Raw genomic sequence first — 26,744 nt, forward strand, 5'->3', positions numbered from 1 at the left:
AAAAGTCTCTTATGTTATAAAATTATATTATCTGTTAAATATTGAAGTTTTTAATTTCAACCCAAGCTATCTCCTGTATATTTGAAATTAGTTTAAAAACGATTATAAATTCATTTATTTTATTTTTAAATAATTTTTATTATTACAATATATATAAAAGTATAGTAAATTTTGAAAATATGAATAAAATAATATTTGCATTATTTAAGGCTCGATTATTGTTTTATTGGTTGTTTATTGTTTTATCTATATTTTTGATTATTAGACCTAATTTAACTAAATTTAGCTATTTATAAATTTATGTTTGGATTGGCAGCTAATTTTTACTTTCACTAACATAACAATATAATAAGGGGAAGTATTGGGATTGTCAAAAATTTAAATTTCAGATTTTGACAGAAATACACATTTTGAGGTCCCCTGAGTCCAAATAACCAAGTCTACCAAAATAGTCTTAATATCATCTAGGTCTTATCTTTATTAAAATAATTTAACAGGGCTTAAATGCCAAATATTCAAAAACTCTTCCTCTGAAATACCTTTAATTTTGTTAATTTGATAAAAATTACCAGTTCTGAATGTTAAAAATAATAAACAATAAATTAATAAAAAACATTAAGAAATTTAATGAATAAATAAAGGAGAAAATAGGAAAAATAAAGATGTGAATAACAACTTTGACTAAATTAGAAAACATTTCAATATCTTAACTTACCATTAATATTTTTGTGGTAAGATAGTCTGGGTGGTGGTCAATAAAGCTATTAAAATAGTAAAACAAAGCTATTTATTGTTAACCTACGTTTCACCCCACTTTGCAAGCCTTCGTCTGAGCTAAATGAAAAAACAAGATACAAACATTATAGAATTGACAAAACATTAAAATAAAAAACATTTAAAAAAAATTGTTATGCTTATAAACTAATTGCCAATGCTATGATGTTTGTATCTTATTTCATTTTATCTTAATGAAGCCCTGAAAAATGGGGCAAAACGTTGGTTAAAAATAAATAGTTTTATTTTACTATTTTGATACCTTTATTGACCGCTACCCGGACTATCTTCCTACAATATACTTTATAAGGTCAACTATCTTGTTCCAACATTAATTAATAAATTTGTTTCAAAATATCTACAAAATATTTTCTAAATTTTACAGGGTATGGAAGCGTAAGTAGAAGCAGGAAGGACAAAGTATATTGGTATTTCCAAGTTCAATAAAAATCAGATCCAGAGGATACTGGACAATTGTAAGATTCCTCCTGCCAGTCTTCAAAATGAATTGCACATCTACCTCCAGGAAAAAGAACTCGTGTCCTTCTGTCATAAAAATGAAATCACCGTAACGGCTTTCTCTGCCTTTGGTTCTCCAGGAACAAGGACTTGGAGCGAGGCTGCAAGGTGATTATTGTAAAGCATCGTAATTTAGTTACAAGTTGATGGCTGAGCTTCAACTTTGAGTGCTGAGCAATGTTGTGTATAATTACTTTTTTTTTTCTCATAGCCTCTAATTTTTATTGTCAAGAAGTAATTACCTTCTCGTAATCAAAGTCACAAATTCTATCAATTTTTAATTTTTAATGTTATGATTGAATAATTTTAGAGACGCTGCTATACCTCTTGAAGACCCTGTTATTACTGAAATAGCGAAGAAGTACAACAAACAGCCTTCACATATTCTGCTTAGGTATTTGATCGAATATGGCATTGCTGTAATTCCAAAAAGCTCCAATCCTACTAGAATAAAGCAAAATATAGATGTGAGTATTTATACCTTTTATTACTTTTTATTATTATAAAATATAAAGTTTGTTTATTAATTACATTATTTTGTAGTTATTTGATTTTGAACTTTCTAAAGAAGACTACGATAAGATCAGCAACCTAGACCGTGGAGAAAATGGAAGGATATTTGGCGCTGCTTTCTTTAAGAATTTCTTAGAACATCCAGAATATCCTTTCCCTAAATAATTTTTTCTATAATGCTCTGTTTCAAACTGGATACTGTGGAACCCTCGCAACAACATGCTCAGCCATCACAGCTTCCTACGTTATGTCCTTGTGATTATTTTACGGTATTAAATAAAAAATAGTTAGTTTTTAAAATTATCCTAATGTCAATTATAACAAGATTTGTATTTTGGTGTTTTTATTCAATTTTTTTTTTAAATTGTTTTAATAAAGTCTACCAATCAATTTCATTGGACAAGTATACTTATTTAGCATTAATTCATATAAATAGTTCTAATACTTATTTTACATTGAAATATGCATTACTAAAAATTATATTTTTTACTTTAAAATGTATTTTCTTCATGAATTGAGAAATAATTTGGCTTCCCTTAGCCAAATTCCTCCTTAGTTTTTATTTTTGAAAAATAACAAACACATTTTTCAGGCTTAGTTTTTTTTAGGCTGTTATTATGAAAAAAAAAAAATTCAAACCCTTTCTTTGTAGAAAATAGTTCTATTCAAAAAACTTGGTCTCCTCTACTCTTAATTTTTTTTAATAAAAGGAAGATGCCATCAATAACTCAAATAATAAATGAAATATTAATTATAAGCCAACATTTCACCCCAATTTGCTGGGCTTCATCAGGACTAAAAAACTAAAATAATGTAACATAGTAAGTGAATAAGATAACATGAAATAAAAGTAAAATAAAGTATGGCTTGAAATGATGTAAAATTTTATATAAAAACGAACAAAGTAAATTAAAGAAAATAAAGGATTAAAAAAGTATTATACATATTGTAATATGCTCTTTTTACTAATAAAAATTAATATTAATAATTATATATAGGAAGATGGTCAGGGTTGCGGTCACAAGTAAAACAAAATAGTTTACAACTATTTTGTTTCACTTGTGACCGCAACCCTGACCATCTTCCTATATATCAATTTTTACGGTCAACTATACATACATATATATTATTAATTATACCATTCATGTCCAGAACATATCTAAGCTATATACACTTTAATATCCTCTTTTTGTGTAAATAGTATATTTTTAAGTATAAAGGGCTTTTAATATGTTTTTATTTTATTTATCGTTTCAATATTGTTCATTTGCCTTGTTAAACCAAAAAGAAACCTAACCGATTTTTTTCAATCAAATATGGAGTGGTAAAATCATTATTCAAAACAAAGAAGATGGCGGGGTGTCTTGCCAAAGATCGTTGAATCGCTGTCCTGTTGAGCAGATTCAAATATTTTAAAAACTTTATTTTAACTTCCCATTATAACTGAAATAACAGTTCATTAAGGAAAAAAATAGAAGTTAAGAATAAGTATTAAAGAAAATTATTCATAAAGGAAATCATAAGAAAAAACTCAAAACCGTAGTGCTACAATCGATGTTGAGAACAAACACCTAAAGAAGGGGAAGGAAGAAAACTAGGTTTTTGGAATCTTTCGTTGCTTAGGTATGGGTGGGGAATGATGTTTTCTGAATGAAGAGGTATCTCATCATCTTTTGTCTAGCTCAAGGATGGACATCTTGAAAAAGAGGATATCCGAAGAGTCACTCAAGAAGAATAAGGGACTCCTTGTTTGGATCGCCAAACAACACACTTAGGTGGATGGGAAGTGAATAAAAAACTGCTAGGGGACCAATGCTTTGTTTTATTAGTGTTTGTTTACTGAAAGATTGCCATCAGTGTTAGTTTGTTGAGAAAATTATCAAAAGAAGATTCTAAGAAATTGGTTAGTTTTGTTCTACCTAAAATTAAATACATTTGTAAAAGAGATATTAATTTGATTAAGTGTTATTGGTAAAAATTTGTTTGTTATGATTGCCTAGAAACCCGCCCTGAGATAAAGAGTCTAAAATGTTATAAAATTTAAATAAAAATCTACTATATTTAATTTGGACCCAAGCTACACTTAAGATATGAAATTAGTTAAAACTATATTAAATTCCATTTATTTTATTTTAAATAATTTTTTGATTATTTCAATATAATGAAAATGGATATCATAAAAATTGAAAATATAGATCTTTTTCTCTGTCTCTTAGTGTGTACTGTATTTTTTAAATATAGTTTTTTTTTATTTTCGTTTTCATTATATGTCTAATACTTTTTTTGTAATTCTTGTTTATTTATACATCTTATTTTTATTATCTGTAATTTACTTTGTTCATTTTTATATAATTTTTCACATATTTTACATCTTTTTGAGCCATACTTTAGTTTACTTTTATTGTTTCTTGTTCAATTACTTTGTTACATTATTTTAGCTGTTTGTATCTTTTTTAGCCCTGATGAATAGTTTATTCACTATTTGAGTTCTTTTGAGCTCACCTGGACTATCCTCCTTTTTATATCTAAAATATTCATATTTTTACTTACATTTCCCCTACTAACAATAAATACCACTAAATTCTTACTATATGTTATTTATACTTATTATTACTGTGTAAATAACTTGACCACATTTTATTTGTTCCTTCTATTGATAACACACAATCAATTAACAATCATCCAATTTGATTTTTTGTTATTTTATTTACAGCTTTACTAGTTTTATTGTTTGTTTGTTTGTTTAATTTATAACTGAAAATGTACTTGCTGATTAATATACAAATAAGATAAAAAGTTATTAAAAGCCTCAGCTGCTCACACTCTCATCCCCTCTCCTTTCTCATAGTATTTTTCCTGTTCTGATTGTTGTTGCAGGGTGAGTAATCTAACCAAAGTTAATTCTCAAGTTTTGAATTGATAATCTCATTATATAATTTTATTTGGGTTTATTAATTTGAATATTATATATAACAGTTACACATACGAATCCTAATTAATCGGACCTGAACTTTGTAAAGTAACTTCTTTCAAAAAAGTGGTAAACAGTAATTATCGAAATATGCCAGCTTCATCGGGCGTAGTTGAGGTAATAGTTTAAGCAAATGCTAATAGAGAGCAGCACTTTACAAAGCAAATTATAGTTCCAGGAAATGCCACGAGGTGCCAACACAATCTTACAATAGAATGTTGTTTTAAACAATATTCAAATATTTTAAACAAGCTTTATTTTTGCTTCTATTATATTCAAATATTATTTTAAAGTCTGTTTTTCAAATAACGTCATTTATTTGGTTTTTATTTATGCCAGACCCTAAATTAGATGAAATACTGATGCTAATATCTGGTTAAAATGTATGAAAGAGCTCCAAAAAGAAAATTAATTATAGAATTGGTAGAATATCAATTTTAATGTTTGTTTCACTGTTTATTTATTCTTCAATTCCCAACAAATTTGTTATATTTTTATTAAAGGACGATAGCCTGTCTGTGTGTAGTAAAAAAAAAATCATAAAGAGCCTGCAATAAACAATAAATTAAAATTTCCAATCTGACCCATAGTGTCAAAAAGAGGTTTAGTCCATGATGGTTTACTCAGTAGTCTCCAGAATACCACAGCTTCAGAACACCTTTAAAGGTGTTTAAAATGAATTCATTTTTGGTTTTGGTTTTGAATTTGTGGTAGTACTTTTTATTTATTTATAATTATTTTTTTTTTTGAGAAAAGAAATAAAAGAGGAAATTGTACTTTCTTTAATGTTTATGTTATTCATAAACACAATGGTTTATTAATATATTGCTCGATATTAAATTTAATTTCTTTGCTCTTCTCTTTAAAAAGATGAGGATAATGATACGTTTAACTAGTAAAGGATTTAATTACTTGATTGAGTTTGACTAATGTCCATTATACTTTATTTACTTCAAAAGTGTACAACAATCTCTTATTACACTTAATATTTTATAAAATTTAGGAGTATTAAGTATTTTTGTTTATTTGGAATTGAGAATTATTTATAAAAATTAGTAATTCATATTTTAACAGTTGCTATTATTATTTATATTAGAGTTGAATTTTGTTTTTATAAATTAAAGGTTTGAATACTGAAGAGGATATGTGTTATATATTTTTTAATCTGTTTTGAGTCTCGATGATGATTTACAGTATAGTTTGGGATGATAGTAGATAAAAAACAAAATGTAATATATTGTATGTTTTATTGAACCTGACAAAAAATATCTTGAATTTATTATACTTGATTTACTCCTTATCAATTTTCTGGTTGTACTAGATAATTTTTTTATTCTTTTTAAGTACAAATCTAGATGGAAAAGGAACTACTGGAGTTAGTTTTAAGGAGACATTGCAAAGCTTCATCCATTGATTCTATCCTGGATTTGAAAGTTTCTCCTGGAGCTAAAGATCATGAAGGATGGCTTTCAACAGTGACAAGATTTACTATGAAAGTGGTCTTGAAAAATGGAAGGTTAGCTACCAAGAGGCTTATCATGAAGTTTGCACAATGTCGAGACAAAGAGTCAAGTGAATTTATCAAAGATTACAATGTCTTCAAGATTGAAACAATGGTAAGTTGGCTAATATTTTATGTCTCATTAATAAAATTAATATTAATATCTTATAATTTTGGAAAATATCTAAACTAAAAATCTTGGTAGAAAGCTAGGATTTTAGTTCTGTTGGTTGATGCTACTCATAACAATAGATATTCTTTGGGGTCAATGTACCATCAATATTAATAACAAACAGATTTTTTTTTTTCAACTTTATTAATTGAGCGTAAGTAAATGTTCAAAATAAACCATTATGATGTTTTAAATAATTTTCATTATATATCAGTTTTGTTGCATATATGAATGCTTTAATGTGATATCCATTTCTAGTTTGCCTATACAAAGTACTGCCTTTTCAAGTCCACTAATCTAAGGCAATGGATGTCACCTATCAATCACCTGGTGCAATATAAATTAAAATTTTACAAAAATTATTTTTACATTTTAAAATGTTAATGTAGAAATTACAAGAAGATAAATAGTGTGAGACTATAAGGATATTTTTATTCTTACGTTTTATTGAAATGTTTTGTTTTCAGATGTATAAAACAGTTCTTGAAGAAATGGAATATTTGATGGAAGAATTTGAAGACACCGATGGTGTTTTATGGTGCAAATTAGTTCATCACATTCCTTATTCTTGTTTGATTTTGGAAGACTTGAAGGTATTATGGCAAAGTCATATGTTAAATATTTATAAGTATGTGTATGATAAATAGCATAAATAAGAAATTAAGGGAAATCAAAGTGACGTCTCCCCTTGGAAATCATCAACTAGAAGAGTGCGCATAGAAGAGGTGATTTCAACGTGCCTTCGAATAGACATATATGCCTGACCCACAGTTATCTTATGGCCCACGATTCTCTACTTATATGCCAAACTTGTGGAACAGGACTTACTGTTAAACACATTTTGACAATGCCGAACATATAACTCCCTTAAATCTTTATATGATATACCAACGGATCTCCATTCCGTCTTGCAGGAAAAAAACAAACTGTGGATAAACTTTTTGAGTTTCTCCATCATCCCAAGCTCTACCATAAAATTTAATCAAATTTTACCACAGGTCCTTGTATTCCAATAGTTTCACACTTCAATATAATTGTAGCCATTAATCCGGACCCTTGCCCCAGTTCAGTATGTCGTCAAGGGTACAGACTAAAAATCCTAAATTAGAAGTCTATTCTTTGCTATTTCGGAAATTAAGGCAATAATGTCCCATATTTGGTTGGTGCCTTAAAATAATTTAAAAAAAAAATAGCATATATGTTTTTGTGTTGTTCTGCTATTGAAATTTCATATATTTTGGAATTATAATACAAGTATGCTGGGTTAATATCAGCAAAGAGAATTATAATTTTCGAAGTGCCCACAAATTGTTATGAAAAACCTTTTTTCTTTTCTTTTTGTTGTTCTTTTATTTTTAATTTAGAATAAGAATTTATTATTATTTTTTTTTTACTGATATATTTCATATTGTTTATATTGTATGAACTAAGTTATTTTTATTTTGTTGTTGAAACAAATGATTATTTTTTATATAGCCTAAATAATTCATAACAATAAAAATCTTTAGATGTGAGTATCCCCTAAACAAAGCATTAATAGACCTTCATAGGAAATTGTTTTGGAATCCTTAATTCATATTTTCAATTAGGACACTTAACACTGCAACACCCTTTATAGTCATGGGGGTACCCAGGATCAAAACTAGGGCAGGAGGGCAAGCCATAGTTTATCAGGTTGTGACATTTCAGCACAGAAAATGTGAATGAATCCAAATTTTATGAAAATTATTTCTAATTATAGATGTATTATAATTTTAACTTTATTATTTTTTTCAATTATTTGCTTGAAAAAAAATTAATATTTATGAAATTAATAATTTGTTCGACTTCTAAGAGGGGGAGGGATAGCTGCCCCCCTCTGGGTATGCCCATGGTCACTATCAATTAAATAATTTAGAGACTATGCTTTTTAGGCTTCTGATTTCTGAATGTACTTTGTTCTGATTCATTAGGCTTCTGGATTTGACATGCTTGATAGACAATCATTTCTTGACTTAGATTCAGCACTATTGGCAGCTCATTCCCTCGGAAGGTATCATGGAATGAGTAAAAAACTAGAAGAGAGAGGCCTGATTTCTAAGGATGACTATAAAGCATGGTTTGTCTTTGAAGACATTGAAATGCAGAAATCATGGTTGCTTAATATAAATGTTTTGATAGAAGCAGTTAAGAAAGATTGGGACAGTTCTTGGTAAGAAATCGAAAATTAACTAATTATGATGTTCAGGTTAAAATTTTATTCAATAAAAATAATGGAAAATATTATTACTTTCACTTACCACTATATGAAATACATAGTAAGGGGAAGTATTATGATCGTGCAAAATTTTTAATTTTTATTTTCGACAGTTATACACGTTTTGAGGTGTCCTTAGTCCAAATAAATGAATTTGTCAAAATGGTGTTGGTGTCCACACGAACAGCCTAGACCAGAAACAAAAAATTGTACAGGTATAAGCCTGGGATGTTATGGCACTTTTGTGCTGAAATGGACTTACGAAAATTTCCCTTTATATTAATGAATTTCCAAAAAAAAAAAAGGCATAATGATTTTAATTTAACTTGTTTTATGAATGAAAAATTTAATAGTTTTTATTATCAGCTAAGCTTTATCCTCTTTGAAATAGTCTGACAGGACTTAAACAAATTTTCAATATAGCTTCCTCTATAGTACCTTTACTTTTGGTTATCTGGTATTATTAACCACCTCTCATTATCAGCGGTAATTAAAAAATAAATAGTATGAACTATAAATGAGAACAAACCGGCAGGTAGTGTAGTGTACCTGGGTATCATCCTTGAAAGACACCTGATACTAGTTCACCACTGCCATATGAAAATAAAGCTGGTTAGGATTGGTCCAAGGCTTACAGGCTCAATCACCTGCTAACATCTCCTAACATTTTCTATCTCGCACTAACCCATTTTTTCAGACATTAACACCAATAGAACACATACAAAAGTGACAAACATACATAAACTGTCTCAGACTGAGGACTACTAACATCACAAAACCTCTTGTTAGCCCCGTCATCAGACTGAGGTCTACTAACATCACAAAACCTCTCGTTAGCCCCGTCATCAGACTGAGGTCTACTAACATCACAAAACCTCTCGTTAGCCCCGTCATCAGACTGAGGTCTACTAACATCACAAAACCTCTCGTTAGCCCCGTCATCAGACTGAGGTCTACTAACATCACAAAACCTCTCGTTAGCCCCGTCATCAGACAGCGGACTCAATCCACTTTTCCAACTTCCAGTCTTTTTGTATCCCTTTTCTCATTCGCCTCTTAAAATGCATCTCAAATGCAGTACAAGAGATTCCACCCATTTTTGTTACTCCTCATCTATCAAACCCTATACACCCATGGGGATTAGAAAGGAAAATAAAAACTTTATAATTATCTAAAGAAGAAAAAAGTTACCTCAATGAAACACAAAAACTTAAGTCTCTAACTTCAATTTACTTTCTATTACACTTTATGACTTAATATGTTAGGCATTGATTTTTCTAAACTCATAAGCTTTCCAATGGTACATTTTAAATCTATACTTCTTGTATTTCTGGAATTTTCTTTATCATCCTGAAAAAATATTGCTTCTTTGGTTAATAATCCAATTTCTATTCAAAGTAGAAGGTTAGTGAAAGTTGAGTGATCTATGCACCACTCCAGATTTTTTAAATTAATTTATAGGCTACATTCTATTAACCATTGGCCATTCTTTCCTTCTTTAATCTATCTAATTATTTCTTAATATTTAAATCTATTGATTTATAATTTCCCCCCAACAAAAATGTTTAGAATGGAAATTTTTAGGTACAGTTAATTCATTTAAATTACATATTACAGGGAACCTATAGTTGATAGAATTAAATTTAAAAATGAAACATTTCATGAGAAATTGAAGAAGTTAGGAGAAGTGAATGAATCAAAATTTAATCTTCTAAACCATGGTGATTGTCATAAGAATAATATCATGTTAAAATATGACTGGGAAGGAAAACCTGTGGCTTTAAGGTAATTATAGTTATTATTATAATTAATATAATATTATCTTGATATTCTGAAAAGTAATTGTTAGTATGTATAATTAACACTTGAACCCCAGTTGACAATAAATTATTGTCAAGCCGTGCACAATTTGCATTTGACGAATGAAAGACGAATTAAAGGCCCAAGTGAAATAAATATGATAACTTAGAGAAGATTGACTTTAAATACACAGGACTGTCACTATAAGATGAATAAAGGGGATGTAAAACTACTTGCCTTATAGGGAAACCTACAGGATAGCAGGGGCAGAAAAATATTGGAAAAACTATACATTTATTTTATTTATGTAATAAAGATGCCAAATGAAAAAAGGTTGCAAAAATTTAACATAGGTCAATGAAATAAAAATCATTTTACTAAAGAAGAAAACAATCTAAATATAGTATTTAGTACATGTGTAATGTGATTTTTATTCAAAATCTTTATAAAAATTGACAAATCCTTAATTTATAAAGGCAAATTATGAATGAAATTACAGGCTTAATATTTTAAAGGTTGTAGCTATTACATATGTGCTGTATTAAAAAAAATTATAAACCCTTAGATTGGCTTCCTAGAATAAATATATTGTATTTTAAAATAAAATATGTATCTGGTTATATCAAATCATGTACTTTTATTTTTAACATTTATTGAAATGATTCCATTAAATATTTATTGCTTGAAGCAGTAATTTTTGAATTTATTCAATTTTGAATTTAAGTATGAAAATGACTTTATTTTCAGATTTATAGACTTCCAGCTACCTCATTACGGCTCTCCTTGTTGCGATCTTACATTCTTGTTGTACTTGGGTGTCGACCCTTTCATTAGAAGAGAACACTACAATAAATTAGTGGAGGTTTATTATGCTTCACTCTTGAGAAGTCTTGAACGGTTCCAGTACGAGGGAAAGAAACCCACCTTAGAAGAGATGAAGGAAGATATGGAGATATTCTCATTTTTTGGGCTAAGCCTTGTTCTGTTTGCTTACCCGGTTATGTTTGCCTCCAAAGACATTCCTTTGTTCGGTGTTGATGAAACTGAAAAGAACAGTGTAGGAACTATAGATCCTGAACGATATACATCCGAGTCTTTTAAAAAAAAATTAAGCCCAGATCTTAATACATTTGTTCAAAGATTTTTTAAATAACTTCATGTATGTACTTCTTTCTAATTAAAGTAGATATTAATTTGTTTAAATATCTTCATACTATATGTTATGCACAAGAATGCATGTGATTCTTTATAAAGCTTTCATTTATATCTTTATGAAGCTATTAGATTCATTTTTTATTTACTTTGTTAAATATTTAAACATTTTATTATAATTTATAATAAACATTTTAGGCATCACTATGTGAAACTAAATTTGTAATATTTCTACTACATTTGTTTACAATTGTTATCCCTATAACTAATTTAATTTCACAATTTTGATTGGAGCTCAATAGATTTAATTAGTATTTTCAGTTTATTTTTATTTCTGTAGAATTTTTAATTATTGTTCAAAAATTGTTAGTTATTAAATTAATCTAATAAACTTTAATTAAGGTATTTATACTTTATTGCATCACTTATTAAATTTTAATTTATTAACATCTGTCGTATTAGAAATAATACTTACAATCTTTTTCAATTGAATTGTTATTTAAGATGGTAGCAAACACTTATAAGTTATTTTACTTTAACAGCGGCTTGAACACAGAAAAGATTTCTTCATGAACTAAGGATGTTTGCTAAAACAGTTTTCGAATGGTTTCAAAGATGTCACAGTATTGATAGAAATTTTCCTCTGATTGACAAACTGCATTCTTAAGTATATCTATGTTAAATTTTGTTTTCAGAAATTTTAATGTTTGTTGATAATTGGGTGCTTTTACTATGGGTGCAATAGAATGAAATAATAATTCAAACATTCTTTATCAAATGTCTGTATATCCACGTTTGAAAAAATATTTTGGAGGAATCTCATGTACATAAGTCAACATTTTATTGAAAATATTGATTTTTAAAACCTAATTCCCAGATTAAATTTAAGTTTAAAATAATCTTAATATTTTTAAACGTCTAATTTTTATTTGTCAAAAAAAATATTTATTTATGATAAATGGATGTATTTGACACAATGCTCCTCAGCTATGGTTGTCTTGTTAAATATATATATTAAAAAACAAAATAAATAGATCATAATTATACAAGAGAATCATAAAACTTAAATTAAATAAAAGTAAAAACTAATTTATGAATAAATAAATTATATATAATCAATCATCTTATTTTAGCTTTTTTAAAAATAACAATAAAATATCATCTCCACAATCACAATAAAATATAAAAGTAGTCTAAATATGTAAATATTTACAATTAGTGTGCAGAGATGAAAAGAGTCTATATACAATTAATAGGGAATGGGCGGATAGGAGGTAGTGAATTAGACACAATTTGAATTTGAAAAGAATAATTCAGTAATGGATGGAGAAAAGAATTGAATTTCGGAGATTCTAAGATCAGATAAGGAATGATTATGACAAAGGAATGATACGGTAAGTTGAATCAAGCTCTATATCTATAATTAGATGGCAAAATGTTATAAATATCTTTTGAATCTCTTTGAGATTAAAAAAAAAACAAAAAATATTGCCAGCTAGTGTTTTGTGAATTTGTCTTAAGGAACAAAGCTTTAAAAATTAACTACTTTGAAAATAATGAAGGAGGTTCCAGTACATGAAAAACCTTTGTTTCAAGGAAAAGTAATTTATAACACTTTGCTCTTTGAGAAGATATATAGCTGATTGGTGGGAATAGATAAAGGATTTAAATTGAAGATTGGTTATTATTCCAGGAGGGCGCAGCAAGATCAATCTCACTCTAGTCTACAATTTGTTCCCAATAACTGAATAATTGAACTTTATTCTGGGTTACTTGGTTTCCTATGTATAACAAATTGGGAAATTTCTACAGTATCTGTCTGGCTACATTAAATAATGTTCAGTAAAATTAAATAAAACTATAGTAATAACTATATACATTTAAAAATGAACAAAAGATACATATTTATGCAAGTGTGAATTGATATTTCTTATTTACAAGTTTAGAGAAGACTGATAATCAAGAAAGTCTCCACCAGCCGGAATGGTCCCTCCCCATTCTCTGTTAGCTCCCCGGCTATCACGCCACTCATGTACAAACCGCCTTCAGCGGACAATGTTTTCCTCATCTTATAATGCCATCAGGCAAAACAAGATAAAATGTAAATATGTGTATGTATAATTTTTCCTAGGTTAAGTAATATATAATTGTAATTGATTGAGAATAAATAAATAGGAGGTTAGAAAAAAAAATCAAGAAGGTGGATACATAATTGATGTTTAAGTTAAAGAGGGAGCTTTAAGAATGGATATGGGTAAGGAATTCCAAAATAAGGTAGTTCAAATGGGGAGGGATGTACAAATAGGTAGGTTGAGATCTTGTGTTTAACTGGTTAATGGATAAACACAGAGTGAAGAGGTCAATTACTTATAAAAGTTTTATGGTTCTTAAGGATTGGAATATGAATGTACCAAGAAAGTATTGTATGATATTGGGATAGAGCCAACTTTGCTCGAAATAATAGAGAGAGAAGGAGAATGTCTGGGTATTCTCAAGATGAATTTTATGAAGCATTAATTTTTTCAGCATCATTTCTTCTTTTTAGATATTCCTCCAATAGGCATATACCAAGCATTGGTAGTCATAATGTGGGAGAATACTAGAAGCTGACAGGTACTTTAGGGAAATGAATAACAGAATCTTAGTAGCCCTTTAAGGATTGAGATGGTATCATTTCAGTAATGTATATCAGTAAGTATTAAGCTACCTCAACAGTATGTGCTCTTTGGATAATCTTTTTATACAGTTGGTGTGAAGCATACTTGTTCTTGTCTGTATTCATATGAACTTATCTGTTTCTGATCAAAAGATGTCTGAATTGGCAAAACGTTGGAGACCAGTAATTTACTGCTATTTCAGATTTAAGGCAATATTTTTATAAATTCCTAAGGAATACCTTACTAAAGATTTCCTTTCAGTTCACAACTTTGTAACCCCTTAATTAAAATTTTTGTTTTTAACCGGTTTTAGACTTTTCATTGCAAAAAAAAAAAATAGTTTCTAAAGAATTTTTATAAATAAAAGAAGGATTTACCGAACAAAAAATTAAGGTGTTGTTTTGGAATCTTCCAATTATTTTCAAGCAGAAATATGATAAAACTAAAAATCTACATAAGGTTCTGTTTGTTTTGGTAGAACTCCCCAGTCTTCTTTGATTAAATCTGCTGCCTTTTCCCCTATCATGTAGCAGGGTGTCATCGTATGGATGCCTGGCAACGTCGGCATGATAGAGGCGTCTGCGACTCGGAGTCCTGCCAACCCGTGGACCCTCAGCCTAGGATCGACCACCGACGAGAAGGGGTCCGGACCCATCCGACAGGTGCCGCACTGGTGATGGAACTGCACCGTGAGTGATCTTGCCGCACACTCCCAGTACTCATCACTATTGAACTCAAAGTGTTGACAGCCATAAACCGGAGTCGTGTAAAGCATCGCCCCGATCTCCTTGAAAATTCTAGTCTCAGCTACTCTTATGGCTTCTCTGACCCCTTCAACTAATGCTGCGGCATCGTATGGATCAGTTAAGAAATTTCCGTCAATGATGAGTGGATCTCGAGGATTTAAACTTCGCAGTCTGACGCATCCCCTGCTTTTAGGGTACATTAACATAGGCGCGATAGTGAATCCGTGTTGGTAGAGGATCGGTCCAAATGTTTTATCGAAAACTTCCTGAGAAAGGTTTCTACTTCGGCGAAAAAACGCTCCTCCATCTCCAGCAACAGTCGCAGCAAAAGTTATCAACTCGATGTCAGGTCTCTCGTCTGTAGCATACTTAGTCTGAATATAGCCTAATGTCTCTGCTATGTTACTTGAATAGAGTCCCTGCTCTCCTTTGATCCACTGAAGAAAATCATTTTTAAGTCCACTTAATAATCTCTGAAGTACAACACTGTCTGTTGTTCCAATCAAAAATGTAACAGGAGTCCCTGGATGCTCCTGCAGGTTGAATCCTACAGGAAGATCTGCAACAAGCGGAATTCCTAGTTCATGCAGATGCTGTGCAGGACCAATTCCAGACAACATTAGTAATTTAGGAGATCCAAAAGCTCCGCCTGAAACAATTACTTCATTTTTCGCTCGCACTGTTCTATGCTTGTCGTTTTTTATGAATTCAACGCCATATACTCTTCTTGTTTCTAGATCTGTGAGTAACTTAGTAACGAAGGCGTTTTTAACAACATGAAGGTTAGGCCGAGATCTCACTGGAAGGAGATAAGCGGATGCAGCACTGTGTCGTTTTACGCCTTTAATAGTTGCTTGTGTACGCGCAAATCCAACCTGCGTGTTGGGATCGTTGTAATCTATGATATCGTAGCCTAATTCCTGACCAGCAATCAAAAATCGCCTTCCGATTTCAGTTAAAAAAGGATATTGAATGTGGACCGGCCCCGTTGTCGAGTGGTAAGGCGATCCCGCATATTCAGGTATAGACATGTTTTCGAGTTTTCGGAAGTAAGGAAGGAGTTCTGCAAAGGACCATCCGGGGTTACCCTGTTCCGCCCATTCGTCGTAATCACGTGGAAGTCCTCTGGTATTTATCATCGCATTCAGCAATGTAGCTCCCCCAACGCCATTCCCAGAAGGCCAATGGCATATTCCGTCCACGAGTCCCAAGCAGGCTGTCACTAACCTTTCGACATCGTAGTTCACAGAAAAATTTCCAAGGACGGTGAATTCGTTTAAGAAGGGTATGTCATCGTAAATGTTTCCCTCAAGTCCAGTTTCAAGGACTAAAACTTTCCAATGAGGAATCTCCGTTAATCGGTTTGCTATACTTGATCCAGCAGGACCTGATCCCACAATAATGAAGTCGTACTCTGGAAGGATTGGAAGGTTGTCCAAGAAGACATTTTCTCTAAATGGAATGCTCTGTTGCAAGTACAACTTTTGTATTTTATCAATAAAAGATTGTTTCCCAAATGCAAGACTAAGTCCGAGTAACAGCACTAGTATGAACTTCATTTAGCAATTCTGAAAAAAAAAAAAAAATATGTAAATTAAAACAAAAATTTTATTTCATCAGAACTCTTAAGAACAATAGTATCAAATTACTGAAACAAACATTCAGCAGGAACAAGCTATAAGTATCGAATTTTTGGAATTCGGTTTACCTTTTCTTTACTTTTTTTTGTCATCTATAAAAAGTCTAGTATTAATACTTTTATTGAAAGTATCGATACTTCTGATACTGCCAGAGTATCGATGCTTTACATTCGATATTATCGTGTATCGATACTTCAGTTAAAGTATCATCGGAAAGAGTATCGATACTTAAGTGGTATAGTGACGTCACTTGTCATGGTAATGTCTAATGTTCCCAACCGAATGAATATTATTAAAATTACAATGACTATATTATTATTTAAGTAAGTCTTTGAGAGCACAAGTGATGCAAGTCATTTGGTTCTTATCAAAATTTATTTTCATTAACAAAGTTATTTATTTAATTAATGAGTGCATATAGTTCAAATAAATATGTTTATGACTGATTGCTTTCAACATAAAAAAAAAAGATTTATTCCTTCCTAAAGCCTTTATACAGCATTTTCCTTACCTCCTAAATTTTATTAAAACTATTACAAATATATAGAACTTAAAGGTAGGAATATATACTAAATATAATATATCTTTGTTTGCCTTACGGCATTATAAGAAGTATAGGCTTGGTCCGCTGAAGGCGGTATTTACATGAGTGGCTGTGCTGCCAGGGGCTAACGAGAAATGGGGAGGGGCCATTCCGGCTGGTTGTGTTGAGGTGTGGGTGACTTCAGGCTGCAGAGCCAGAAGTCCTTCCCTCGGCGAGGACGTCGACCAAGGGGACCGTGCTTTGCCACCTCCCAGGTCTTGGGGGAGGGGTTATTTCTCGGAATAGGGGATTTGCACAGGCTTTCAGCCCATCAAAGAATTTGATGTGCCTACGGCCTATGAATTCCGGCACAGAAGGGAGTTTGAGCTCCTCTCTGATAGCACTATTCCTGGCCCTTTGGAGTGAGGTTCCTCTGACTATTCGCCGAAGGAGGGAATTCTGGAAGCTCTGCAGTTGGTTTAACGTGGTCCGGAAGAGGTGCCGCATGAGTGGACGGGCATGGAGAAGGGTCGGACGTATGACGGCCTTGTAGATCTGCAGCTTGAGGCGGAGTGAGATCTGCTGTGAGGTAAGCAGGTGGTAGAGTCTATACGACTTCTGGCGTGCTTGCTTGAGCCTCTTCCTAGCGTGATAAGAGAAGGTGAGGTGCCTGTCGAGAGTCACGCCGAGGTAGAGGATGCTAGTAGAGAGTCTCCGACCTTCACCATCCACGACGAACTGCTGGGGTAGTCTGCTCTTGTTCTTCTGGAAGGACATGACGATGGCATCCGTCTTCGACGGATTAACCTTGATCCCGTCCTTCTTCAGGGCAGCTACTATGGTGGCAGAGGCAGTCTGTGCATGGAGTAGGGCCTGGCTCTCAAGCTCGAAGCGTAAACGCCGATGTCGTCGGCATAGGCTGCTACCACTGCATCCCGATGCTTGATGGCGACTACTGGTGCCGTGAAAACGACGAACAGTAGGGGTCCAAGCACCGAGCCTTGAGGTACTCCGCAGGTGGTGGGGACTGGAGGCGACAGGTCTTCACCGACTCTTACGACGAATGATCGTCCGCTTAGGTAGTTTCTGACCAGTCGGGATAGGGCGGTGGGGAACTTGAACTCCTCCAGTCTGCGGAGTAGTAGCGGGTATTCGAGACCTTACAATTTTAGCGTACTCTTGCCTCTGGGCTATTAAACGCCATCAAGTGGTAGTGCATGTAAGACGTTAACTTTCTGTAAATCAGCAGATTCTATTAGAATCTTTATTAATTCAAATGCTACATTTATATATATTACAATGTCTTATAGGGTTGTTACATGTTGCAATTAAGGTGTTTACAATGAATAGTACAGTCATATTAATATATGACTTTTGCTTGTCGCCAGTAGTAGTTCCTGTGTTAGCTGGTAGGTAGCGGTTTCGGTGGCTGTAATAGTTACAGTGTAGGCCAGCAGGTAGTGAGTCGCTACAAATCATTTCTCATTTTTATTACTAATGAAAAATGGATAAATATAAACTATGAAAATATTTAGTAATTAACAAAAATATATTTTACAGGTTGAAAATAAATTTCCGAACATATTAGTGTTACTTTATACTTGTTATAGTTCGTTGGACCCCCAAAATTTTTGAAAATATCATATTAAAAATTTAAATTCGTTGAAGGTAGTAGAGAATGACGAAGAACGTACTAATGAATAATCTCTTATAGTAAGTGTTAGATTAAGTGGGCGCCTGTGCAGTTCAATCTTTTAACTGTTCCCATGTCGACGTAGTTATTTAATATTTTTTTTATTTTACTTAACCTTTATTTGAACCTTTCATTTGATGGAATACCTAACTACATAAAATTATTTAAAGTATTTTCAATAACTATTCATCATTGAATGAATGGCCAAGAGCAAAATGTATAATATTAGTTTATTGTTATATTTTTTATATTTCTGTCTTATACTCTTGCAATGCAAAGATTATAAAATTTTGGAACGAGAAATATTACTTAAATAAAAAAAAATTTATCCATTTTAGTCTCAAAACATTTTTTATTCTTTTATATTTCCGACGTTTCAGCCATCTTCATGTACAATCTTAATACAATTTTGGAACTATATCATTTTTAAAAAACAACTTTATGCAGGCTATTCTGCCAGGTCATTTACATATATCAGCCCACAAATTAGCCTAATTAGTCAATTGTTCAGATTAAATTAAAAATTAAAATTATTTATCAGTCAACTTTCTTTGTTATAATTCATCACAAATTTATAACAAAGAAAGTTAACTGTGATAACTCATTTTAATTTTTAATTTAATGAGTGAACAAATGACTAATTAGGTAATTTGTGGACTGATATATGTAAGTGACCTGGCAGAATAGACTGCATAAAGTTGTTTTTTTAAAATGATTTGGTTCTAAAATTGTATTAATATTTGCCCTTGAAGATGGGTGACTTGGCCAAAACGTTTCACATGATTGGAAAAACTTCTTAGGTCAATTATCCTTTCCTACTAAATTTCAGGGATTAGAGCTCCGCGCGGTATTATTCAAATAAAAACACTAATTCACACAAAGTCATACAGCATAAAAAACGAACAATATGATCTCTCTTCAACAGTAGGAAGAAAACTGAAGTGGCATTAATCCATTAATACACCTGACAATAGAAAAACAAACATTGAGTTTATAATTATTCAAAGCATAAACAAGATTTATTTACAAAATCTGATGTTCATAAATTATCAAACAGATCAATGGCCATTTAAAGCTTCTTGCCAATCTATTAACATAAAAAGATGTCTAAAAACATTATTGTGCTTCGAATTTACTTTTAAATTTTATAAATAATTTAATTTTATGCGTCGAGTTTGTATTTTTTTTACAGGACTGTATAACTAATTAGTCCAAAGATCGACTAATAGGTATGATAATATGATAATATAATATATGATGATATGTAATATATGATCATATATAATGAAAAAAATAAATGTAGATAGGAAATAAAGAAACAGTTAAAAAAAAAAAATAATAATGAAGTAACAGAAGAAAGAGTTCATTATGAAACTGCCCCGTTGAACCAGTCCTGAGGTCAAGGTTATTGCGTGAAATTCGGTATCTTCAATATTAAGTAACTTAAGATATATTATGAAGTATTTTTAACCTTGGCACATGTTCCAAATTATAATTTTTTTTTTTACTCGATTCGTCACCCTGCCATTGCTGAAACTGGTTCCACAAGCTTGGACAATCTTGCACAATTTAAAAAGGCCTGGTCTTATCTTTCCTACTTCTCTTAGGATTACTGACAACGTATCCATTACCAATGTAAATTTATTTCTGAGTATGCATATTTAGACGATTTAAGATAATCATTTAAAAATCTTTAGTTATAAAAGAACCCAGGCACTTAACTTGGTAGTATTTTTTAAATTTTATTTTAAAAATAAAAATTATTTTTTGAGGTTTGTCCTTGTGTCGACTCTGTCCATGGCCTCGGGTAGACTACCTGTTAGACAAGAGATTCCCAATCTTTTTCGGTTTGTGGCTCCCTACATAATTGGATTTTTTCCGCAGCGCCCTTAATACATCATATTTTTTTCTCAAATTTGAACTTACTTAAAAAAATTGGAAAATGTCCCTTTTTAAAAGCGATTACCCATTTAATAGCGAGAAATTAACAGATACTTACCATTTAGTGACTAAATGCTTGCGCACTAGCCGTTTCAAAAGATTCGTATTGAAAAGAAAACATTGAAAGACACAAAAGTTGATAAATTCTTGGAATTTTGTCAGCATACCGAGAGTTGACGCAAAAATTTTAGAATTGGAAATTTCAAGAAAATTGCCGAATTATTTAATTGAATTTTTTGTGGCGCCTTTTTTTTTGACGTTTGCCACTTACCGCAAGTCCAAGACTTGTACAAATGCATGGCAAACTAAGGAAGCAACAAAAGTTGGTATCTACAAGCTTGCTTTGTACTTTTGATTTTAATTTTTTTGCTATTCTACCTATCTATCAGTAGGCGCTACAACCCTGCGATAGGTCATGGCCTCCTCTATGACCCTCCGCCATTCGGCTCGGTTTGGTTTGCTGCCTTCCAATTTCGGACTCCAAGCAGGTCCCGTGTGTCTTATACCACGCCATCCAACCCCCGGGGCTTGGGCCGTCCGACGCTTCTTGGTCAATGGATTTTTTCTTCCATGACTCTTTTAGGCATTTTGTCGGGACTCATCCGTGCAACTTACCCATCCAAGGCGTCCCAGCCTAACAAAGGTCATAATATCTGTATACTGGGGCAGCTCAGAGTTCCTTATTTCTTCTTCTCCAGCCTTCCTCATTATTATCGGCCCATAGATTTTTCAAAGGATCTTCCTTTCGAAGACCAGCAGATTATTTCTATCCTGTGTGGATAGGGTCCATGCATGAGAGGCGTATGTTAGGACAGGTCTAATTAGAGTTTTGTATAATTGGACCTTTATTTTCCTTCTAATGTGCTTGCTCCTTGTAATTTTAAATTTAATTACATAGACATATAACGTCTTCATAATTATATATTTGTGCTATGTTAAATCAAAAATAAAATGCACAAGTTAATTAGGGCGAAAATTCAATGCAAAAATTTCATTGAGGATAAGACCTAGCTTTTTTTAAAGATCATTTAGATTTGCATTGATTCACTGAATTCAATTGAAATCGTTTAAGCCATTTTTGTTAAAATCGATTATATAAAATGGCACTTATGGTCTGTCGATTTTATCAAAAATGTTGCCACAGCCCAGCCTTAAATAATGGAGTTGTAAAATAAGTTCGTAGCGTTTTTCAATATTTCTATTTAATCCTCTCTTTATAAAATCATGTTAGCTTGGTCAATAATGTTTAAATATTCTAAAAAAGGATTAGTTGAGGTGCTTTTATACATCAGTTTCAACTGAGATTCCTTATCTTTAAGTGGTATTTTGCTTGCTTAAAATGGAAGAGAAAAAAATTCATTTTCGTTATTTAATGATGTTTTATTTCCGAATAGGAAAATCCGTTGCACAGACGGTGAACAAAATTTGCACTTTGTATGGTGTATGGCTTTAGGAGAAAGTACCGTCCGGTTTGCTCGGTTCAGAACCGGAAATTTTGACTTGGAAGACGCTAAGTGCTTGACCTTCATCTCTTGATAACCAAATTCAAGCATTGGTCACAGACAACACGGGATATCGCAGAAACGCTTAACATATCTCATGCAAGTGTCTCAAATCATTTTTGTCTCATAATCACAAAGGCATAGTTTTCCATCATAATAAAGCCCGTCCTCACGTTTCTTTGCAGACCCGGCAGAAATGATTGGAGTTAGGCTGAAATGTAATCTCCCACCCACCCTATTCGTCAGACCTTGCTCCAACAATTTTTCACTTATTTCGGGCCCCTCAAAACGGGAAACACTTCAATTCGCTCGAGGACTGCAAAACGCACAAAGTGGAGTTCATTGCGCAAAAATCTGAGAAGTTCTGGGAGGACAGAATTAAAAAATTACCTGAAAGATGGCAACATGTAATGGATCAAAATGGGTCATATATAACTGATCAAAAATATTTACAAGAATCTGAAGTTGTTATTGAAATCGCCAGTAAAAAACGCCACGAACTTATTTTACAACCCAATAAGTAATTTCAGTTTTGCATAACTTTCCGTTTTTGAGAAAGTTTGTCCAAATAACACAAATCATTTTGAGAGACTCATTTATTAGACTAAGTGGACCCAAAAATTATTTGTTCCATCGAAAAAAAAAAAAAATCTGATTCGAAATTTTTAACGATTGTAATACTTCCTCTTACTATATATTCCATAATTCCATATACAAGTAAGTGACATTCGGACAATCCCGGTTTTCCAGGACGTTTGTTCACCCTATCTTTATAATCCTTGTTATAAAGAAGTGAAATATTCAGCCAAAAGAGATTCATTTCACTTAAAAGATATTTTCTAATCCGTATTTTGTAATAAGGATATTGCAGCGTACGTAATCCGTTAAACATCCAAGCGAAACCATGTGGTTACTATCTAATCTAGATCAACTTTCTATCGTTGTTGACGTGCCAAACTGTAAATACCTCTTTCATTGGTTACTATGAGATCTAGTAGGCGCTGATACAGTTTGTATTTGATTATTGAGCTATTTTTTTAAGTATTAGTTGGTCATAAAATGAAATTAAATAAAAATGTGTACTATATATAGGATAAAGTAGTTTTCATCATATTCGAAGATTAATATGAATTTAGCACATGAAATATTGTCCAAATCAATTTATTTTAGCAAATATCATGAAAACTATTACTCCTATGAACATTGACGTATATACTACTTTATAGTACATTAAACTGCCTTAAATTTGAGTGGTTATAGGCATTTGTAAGTCGAATGGTTTTTGAAATATAGATTTCTCAAAATAAATTCACCAACTAGTGATTTTCAGTGCATTTTTATTAAATGTTGCATTTTAAAAAGGTATATCCCGAAAACTATTGAACGTAAATAGCTCTATTAGAGCTCATGTTTTAGAAAATTTACTTTACTTTAAATGATGTTATCTCAGGTTTTCTAATATTGTTGGTAGTTTTAAAGATTTCGAGTTCCGAATGAAATATTCATTTTTTTTTAACGTTTTGAAACAGGCTCCATTTTTTATTTCCCCTACTTATACTTGGCAGACTCATCATTTTTGACTAGTAATTATACATAGTTTTCATTGAAGTAATCAAAAGTTGCGGTGAAATAACTGCTTTTTTTCTCCTCTTGGGCTTTTGTACTATTATTGTTCATTTAATTGTTCTATTCGTTGCTCAAATTGTATAACTGTAATTTAAATATATTCTGTAGTTCAGATTGTATGTATTTTTTTAAAATTTAGTGTGAGCAGGAAATAAATAAATAAATTTCAAGTCTTTAGTCTTAGAAGCTTTGTCCAGCTTGTGATGGAGTGACATTGGAGCATTGTGTCCATTTTTTAACAAACTGCCTCATAGAGCTCAGAATGAAAAATTAATTTTTTTTAAAACTTTTTGAAACAGCCGTCATAAGTGTCATAAACTACTTTATAGTAAGTTATATTTCCTTTATTTTGAGGGCTGGCAGACTCATATGCGTCCTATGGTTCTAGATATATATAGTTTTAAAAATCACACATTTTATACGAACAACTAGAAATTAACATTTTGTGAATTTATTTTGTCAAATATCATAAAAACTACTAATCCTGCAAAGGTAATCGTTATAATCTACTTTAAAGTAAATTTAATTAGCTTTAATTTGAGTGCTAATATACATCTATACGTCACATAGCTTATCTCTATTATTTAAAAGCTATATCTCGAGAACTATTGAACGTAAATAGCTCTATTAGGGCTTACATTTGAGAAAATTTACTCTACTTTAAATGATGTTCTCTTAGATTTTCTATTGTTGGTAATTTTAAAGATATAGAGCTTCGAATAAAAAATTAATTACTTTTAACGTTATTAAACAGCCGCCATGTTTTATTCCGCCTACCTATACTTGGCTGAGTCATCAGTTTTGACTGGCAATTATACATAGTTTTCATTAAAGTAATCATAAATTAGGGTGAAATTACTTTCCTTTCTCATCCCGGCACTTGTACTATCAACTTAAGTTTTTATGTTAGTCAAAACATTTGTATGTGTTTACAAGTCATTTAGTCTTTTATACACCACTTTCAGAATAAAATATTAAACCTTCTACCTACCAAATATATTTTAGTGTTCATAAAAAAAGTTTAATTACTTATAATTAAGAGTTAATGCAGTTTTGATTTCAATGTTTCAAGTCGCAGCGTTATTAATTGAATATTTTGATTGGAGTAGAAACTTTTAAAGAAGATTTAACGGCTTAATGGTTTGCCGAAGATTGTCGTCTGCATTCTCTCTTTTTATTGTCCAGTTTCTAATCCCTCTTAAAAGCAGTTGCTGGTTTAGAGCAGTGACCTTGTTGAATATTGATGAAGGGATAAAAGTTTTCGAAATATATTTATATGCAACTTTTTGAAATAATTCTTTATACGGTGAATGCACCTGTTCGAATTACAAAGTTCGAAAAACAAAAGAGTTATTTGGTTGTCATGCAACTAGTTTACTTTTAAGCTTTGATTATAGTAGTTTATTAAAACATGCCTAAAGTAAATGAAAAGTTGAAGTTGTGTGAAAGTTTGGCTTTCCAAGGCCTTTTCAAGTTCCTTGTTGATCTTCTGACAGGTGAGGAAGAAAATTAAGATGAGCTAAATTACAACCCTCATTGCATTATTATTATTGTCATCCATTGATTTATTAGTTTTAAAAACATCCAAAACAATACTAATACAATCAAAACACAAACTACGAGCAAGTAACCTAACACAACAACAAACAAAATGGTGACGAGCTCAGCTGGTCTGTTGCGTGTTTTCATTTCTCATTTAACAGACTCTCAACCATGTTTTATTAGTACAAGAACCCAAGAGGAGAAAATAGTCAGTTATTTCGCTCCAACTTTTGAATACTTTAATGAAAACTATGTATAATTACTAGTAGAAATTGGTGAGTCTGCCAAGTATAGGTAGGGGGAATACAAAATGGAGTTTAAAAATTATTTGCAGATATATGTTTCGCAGCCTGTGGCTTGTTTGCTATAGGAATATTCATGATGTATTTAATGTAAAATGTTTTACCATGTTAAATGTTATAAGTATATGATTGTGAGCAATCCTATTTAAATTCATGTTAAATGCTTAAGAGCTACTAGCAGATTTTCTGAGTAACTTGTTTTATAACCTTTCCTTCCAAAACTTCATTTCATTGTTTACTTCTAAGTTTTTATTAAAGTAATTTATTACAACATGGCTAAATTGAGCGAAAAATGGAAATTGAGTGAAAAAATGGAAGTTGTGTAAATGTTTAGCTATCGAGTGTTGATGATCTTTTAACTGGTGAGGAAGAGAATCAAGATGAGCTAATTAATAACTGCCATTACATTATTATTATATATTAAATAAATCAAAACTTGTATAAATTTTTTTCTCAACACTTTTTATTTTTCACCAGTCCAACGTTTCGGCCATTTTAGCCAACCTCAAGGACATCTTCAATTATAATTTCTTCCTCACATTAAATTTAGAATTACTTTTGCAGACTATTCTGCCCAGGTCATTCATTAATTATAAGTTAAAAACCTATTTTTTAAAATTTAAAGTCATAAATATTTAATTCTTCTTATATAAGATTATCCACACAAATTCACTACCAAATACACAAACCATTTATAACCTTATAATAATGGTTTCAGTTATAAATGGTTTGTGTATGGTAGTGAATTTGTGTGGATAATCTTATATAAGAAGAATTAAATATTTATGATTTAAAATTTAAAAAAACGGGACTGCTTTACAAACTCCGTAAATTCTTACCTCCTACATATTTTCTCATCATCCGTTCCTTTCTTTCTAATAGATTATTCCAAGTAAACCACAATGGTTCCTATTCATCCCTCTATTTTCAATCC

General features: G+C 31.3%; 3 protein-coding genes across 4 annotated transcripts in view; 2 read left to right on the forward strand and 1 right to left on the reverse strand.

Annotated features, from left to right (window-relative positions):
- The window catches only part of LOC106679047 (aldose reductase-related protein 2-like), a 5,236-nt gene extending 3,066 nt beyond the window's left edge, over positions 1 to 2,170 (forward strand). The window contains exons 4-6 of the mRNA XM_014417968.2: positions 1,160 to 1,401; positions 1,604 to 1,760; positions 1,837 to 2,170. Coding sequence (XP_014273454.2) covers positions 1,160 to 1,174 — 15 coding nt within the window. The 3' untranslated portion in view covers positions 1,175 to 1,401; positions 1,604 to 1,760; positions 1,837 to 2,170. The remainder of the gene's footprint in view (positions 1 to 1,159; positions 1,402 to 1,603; positions 1,761 to 1,836) is intronic.
- Positions 2,171 to 4,647: 2,477 nt separating this feature from the next.
- Positions 4,648 to 11,948, forward strand: LOC106679406 (uncharacterized). Of its 2 annotated transcripts, none has more exons than XM_014418554.3 (6): positions 4,648 to 4,684; positions 6,122 to 6,393; positions 6,918 to 7,043; positions 8,403 to 8,641; positions 10,304 to 10,471; positions 11,234 to 11,948. In XM_014418554.3, the coding sequence occupies exons 2-6, from the start codon at positions 6,133 to 6,135 to the stop codon at positions 11,637 to 11,639; spliced, it is 1,200 nt and encodes a 399-aa protein (XP_014274040.1). In that variant the 5' UTR covers positions 4,648 to 4,684; positions 6,122 to 6,132; the 3' UTR covers positions 11,640 to 11,948. The 2 variants fall into 2 exon arrangements, with proteins under 2 accessions (XP_014274040.1, XP_014274031.1); XM_014418545.3 differs by lacking the exon at positions 4,648 to 4,684 and adding an exon at positions 4,746 to 4,894.
- A 2,730-nt stretch (positions 11,949 to 14,678) lies between these two features.
- The window catches only part of LOC106679390 (glucose dehydrogenase [FAD, quinone]-like), a 15,538-nt gene continuing 3,472 nt past the window's right edge, over positions 14,679 to 26,744 (reverse strand). Inside the window, exon 2 of the mRNA XM_014418521.2 lies at positions 14,679 to 16,609. Within this exon, the coding sequence (XP_014274007.1) occupies positions 14,738 to 16,600 (1,863 nt within the window). The 5' untranslated portion in view covers positions 16,601 to 16,609 and the 3' untranslated portion in view covers positions 14,679 to 14,737. The remainder of the gene's footprint in view (positions 16,610 to 26,744) is intronic.

The sequence above is a fragment of the Halyomorpha halys genome, unplaced genomic scaffold (assembly GCF_000696795.3).
Source record: "Halyomorpha halys isolate HHAL.00 unplaced genomic scaffold, Hhal_1.1 Scaffold12.1, whole genome shotgun sequence".
Classification (NCBI taxonomy): domain Eukaryota; kingdom Metazoa; phylum Arthropoda; class Insecta; order Hemiptera; family Pentatomidae; genus Halyomorpha; species Halyomorpha halys.

What these genes read in the sequence shown, in the direction of transcription:
- LOC106679406 (XM_014418554.3), top strand. Translation starts at nt 6,133, where the DNA reads ATGGAAAAGGAACTACTGGAGTTAGTTTTAAGGAGACATTGCAAAGCT. An exon ending in AAAGATTGGGACAGTTCTTG is followed by an intron (nt 8,642 to 10,303) that starts GTAAGAAATCGA and finishes TACATATTACAG; the next exon opens with GGAACCTATAGTTGATAGAA. An exon ending in GGAAAACCTGTGGCTTTAAG is followed by an intron (nt 10,472 to 11,233) that starts GTAATTATAGTT and finishes CTTTATTTTCAG; the next exon opens with ATTTATAGACTTCCAGCTAC.